Source organism: Quercus suber, unplaced genomic scaffold (assembly GCF_002906115.3).
Source record: "Quercus suber isolate HL8 unplaced genomic scaffold, Cork oak 2.0 scaffold_274, whole genome shotgun sequence".
Lineage (NCBI taxonomy): Eukaryota > Viridiplantae > Streptophyta > Magnoliopsida > Fagales > Fagaceae > Quercus > Quercus suber.
In genome coordinates this window covers 37,068-40,998 of record NW_027069730.1, presented here as the reverse complement: position 1 = coordinate 40,998, position 3,931 = coordinate 37,068, and the positions used below count along the sequence as shown (strand labels likewise).

Sequence of the window (3,931 nt, the reverse complement as noted above, 5' to 3'; positions counted from 1 at the left end):
TTTCCCTCAACAAAACATATAGAGTAACTTCTTTGGGAACCCATGTCAATGCCCTGAAAAGAAACCAGCCTACAATCATCCAATGAGCATTTGCTCCAAAACATGCACCTCAAGACAAAAAAATATACATATAGGCATGATCAATTTAAACCACGTTCAAAGCTACTTTTCTTTGACCTGACCACTCAAGAATATCTGTTTTTGAGGGTTGAGTCTCTCCAAGCCAATGAAAATTACATTCACCTTACACTTGTCACGCTCATGCATTATAATTTGAGTGATAAGTGACTCATTTTTAAGCTTATCAAAAGTCAAAACTATAAGATATAGAACCCTACATTTCTTTTAGGTTCCGCATGGACTTGTGATTTAAAATCATGGGTTTTGAAGAGCAATTGCAATTGTTACATTAAGTGTTTGATATGAATTTAACAAGAGAAGATAATTTGAGTTTTGGAGATTTACTTTAGCTGAAACATTTATGATGGTATGGATTTGAGATGACATTTTACATTACATCTAGGACCAATTCCAATACACATTAACCTCAAATCCCTCTCATATTTTATTCAAGTCATTTAAACTAAAAATTAAAATGCAAATCCCATTTTAAATATTTCCATCCAAATGAATCATTATGTAATTTTGGCAGTCATAGGGATGATGTAGCTCCTTGTATCCAATTATATGAAGGTATGAGGAGAGCTTGTAATGCAAATTGAATTAGTAAAAAATAAATCCCACAAATTTATTGAGGGACATAACAATCACTTGTATAAATAGGTGTGCATGATAGGCTTGAGGAGACCTTGTAATCCAATGTGGATGTAGTGAAAAATAAATCACACAAATATTTATTATGGATGTAAGATTCACTAGTTTACACATGATGGACTAATCCAGTCTCATGGATAGTGAGAATAATATAACAAATCACAGTGTGAATTATCATACCAGGCAGTTAATCAATCTTCCTCCATAGGCACCTCTGGAACATCAAACCTATCTTCTTCAATAGTTCTATTGATCACAGAAATAGGAGAGGGTATGGAAAGTCAAGGAAACAAGAATTTATCTATTCAAGGAATCTAATGGAGAGAGGAAAGCTTTTTTTATTTTTATTTTTTATAAGTCTAATGAAAAAAAAAAAAAACCTTCAACCAACCAAATCAATTCCATATTTAGTTACTGCCTCAATGCATTGTTAGAGCAGTACATCAATACAAGGCAAATGTGCTGTGTCAATTTTCTAGCTTCAATAAGCTACAAGGCAGATTATATATTTCTTTGATAATTCAATATTTGCACCAGAAGTTGCTAGTTGAGCTACAAGGCAGAAGGCAAATTATATATTAAAACATTGATCTGCTCATATATATTAAAACATTGATCTGCTCAAGGTGAAAACTTAAAAATTTTATAGTCTGGAACCTTAGAAAGAGAAAATCAAGAAACAGAAGTTAAAAATAGTAATTTATTAGCACATTACCTATGTTATATGGTTTCTATCCCATAACAACTTAGAAATAACTTAATTGAAGCCCTATTTCTACATTAAAAACGAAGATGGAATTAATCAAAAAAAAACTTCCAAAGATATGATACCCATTTGAAATATTCCACAAAATATGCATTAACAAACATGAAAAACACAACAAATGGCCAACAGCATAACAAAAATCAATGAGAAGTTTTTCTTCTTTTTCGATTGAGAGAATGTGGACTGTGCACATACTAAAAATAATAATTTTTTTATAAGAAAAAAATAAAAAATTATTAAATAAAACTCAAATTTTATGTAAAGATTAGGGGAAAAAGAAAAGGATATATATTGACATAAGGTCATCCTCCTTTTCACCACGGTTGCGACTATTATTTAGCTCCCGGAGGACTTCAGGAGTAACCTACATTCGAAGAGAGCAAAGAGATCATATATTGACACTAAATTAAATTGATAGGTTCATAGAAGCAGCTATTTTAGGGACAATGTCCTTACTAGTTTGTGCCTTTGCTTTTCAAGTAGATTTCTGAGGTTATCTTTATCCTCCTTTCGGAGTTCATTTTTATACCTGCAAAGAATTTCACACAACCACAGGATATAAAAGGAAATGCAATAGTGTATCAATTTATGCCATGAGTTACATTTAGAGTAGCACACAATAGCTTTAAATCCGGTAGACACATTTAGATAAGAGAGAAATTTACTATTTACATACTAGTTAACAACCCACATAGTTACATTTTTCTTCTGTTCAATTAAAATGAGGCGTGAGTTTGACGTATAAAGATTTAAAACCTGTCAAAAGATGCTTATATGGTAGGCATAGGTTTGAAATTGAAACTAGTAGTTTAGGGCTAGGGATAGTAAATGTATAGGGTTCAACTCTAGCTAAAGCTAAAATATACTAGTTCTTTCAGGCAAAGAAACACTGTTCCTGAAGACACCAGGGATTTAAAGCTATGAAGAAGAAATTCATTTAGGATTAACTCAAGGGATCAAATCTGGTTTGTCTGGGAGTCAGAGAACCTAGGAAGCATGGACACAAATACAGGTACATGTACAACACAATGACATGACCAATTCTTGAAAAATTATAACATGACACAGCGGGTACAACATGGGTACGGCACCCCAAATTAAGTGTTTGTGCTTCCTAGCAGTGAACACTGATATAGGCCATTCTGCAATAAGGTTGCTGAATGATGGAAGGATGAATTAGAATTTTGAGATTAGAAAGTGTAAGATCTAATGGAGGTAAACAGAAGCAGCTAGTGGATGCACCTGATTGTGCCTTGATGAACAGAATCTAATATGGAAGAAGAGGAGAGCAGCACAATACCCGTCAAAGAACTCACAAAACAAACTCAAATATTTCGTCAATTGAACTTTGGTAAAAGTTGATCAGTGCGTATTTAGTATTTGCAGCCATTAACTCTTCCTTGTTCAACTAGGATAGAGTTGTAATTAAGACACTATAAATTATAAGTAAATAAGTTGACCCCTGGCCCGCATCCAGCAATAAGGAAACTACAGGAATGCCCTCACTGACAAAACTTAAAAGAGAAGTCAAATATAAATAGTTTAATACTAACAACCTAACTAAATATAATGGACATGTATTAGGTTTAGCCTGATGCTGCAAGGCCCGTAACTTTAGCCTTAGTTTTCATAAGGATAATGTTCTTTCTTTTAATTCTCTGTGCTTCTGCAACATTATTCAATTTTTTCTGTGCCTATACATATCAACTGTGTCCAAACCAGATCATTTGCCAACTCCAAAGCCAATAAGAAGGGGGAAAAAATAGAGAGAGAGAGAGAGAGAGAAGAGGTAACATATTAAGATTTCTATCAAGAAAGAATCAAACTCCCCCTCCCTTTCGTTCTTTTTTTTATTGGTAAATTAGATATGCACACCATTGTTGAGGACGGAGAAATGCCATTTAAGCAAGAGTCCCTAGTCCCTACCCCATTAATAAATTCATTATTTTCATTAAATCAAACAGATGATTAATCCATTTTTCCCTTTTACCCCTCTCCATCCTTCCCTCCAAAAAAACATATTGTAAGTGAACCAAATGAACTTTCCATAAAATATATTATCCTAACAAGGAGAAATTTTCTTCTCAACACCCAATCAAGCAAGACAAGGTACTCTTTAATAAAAGTTACTAACCTTTGCACAAATGCAAGGAGTGACTGATGCCATATTACAGGCATCATCCTGCTATCTTCAAGGAATCTCATAAAATGAGCAACAGTAGCATCAAGTACACGATATGGCAAAGCATACTTCTTCTCCAAAAGAAGCTTTATAAAAAAGCTGCAATGGTTTACCAATGAAACTTTGTCAAGCAGTTTTCCAAAGCATTTGGCAAAGAAGGAGAGGTTGTAAAAGAAATAATAATAAAAAATCATTGCTATTATATGAGA

General features: G+C 33.3%; 1 protein-coding gene across 2 annotated transcripts; it reads right to left on the bottom strand.

The window, feature by feature from the left end:
- LOC136070958 (bystin-like) lies at positions 1-3,931 on the bottom strand. Of its 2 annotated transcripts, none has more exons than XM_065781647.1 (5): positions 3,675-3,931; positions 1,997-2,069; positions 1,829-1,904; positions 955-1,045; positions 1-69 (listed from the first exon to the last, which is right to left on the bottom strand). In XM_065781647.1, the coding sequence occupies exons 1-4, from the start codon at positions 3,914-3,916 to the stop codon at positions 966-968; spliced, it is 471 nt and encodes a 156-aa protein (XP_065637719.1). In that variant the 5' UTR covers positions 3,917-3,931; the 3' UTR covers positions 1-69; positions 955-965. The 2 variants fall into 2 exon arrangements, with proteins under 2 accessions (XP_065637719.1, XP_065637717.1); XM_065781645.1 differs by having other exon boundaries at positions 1-53.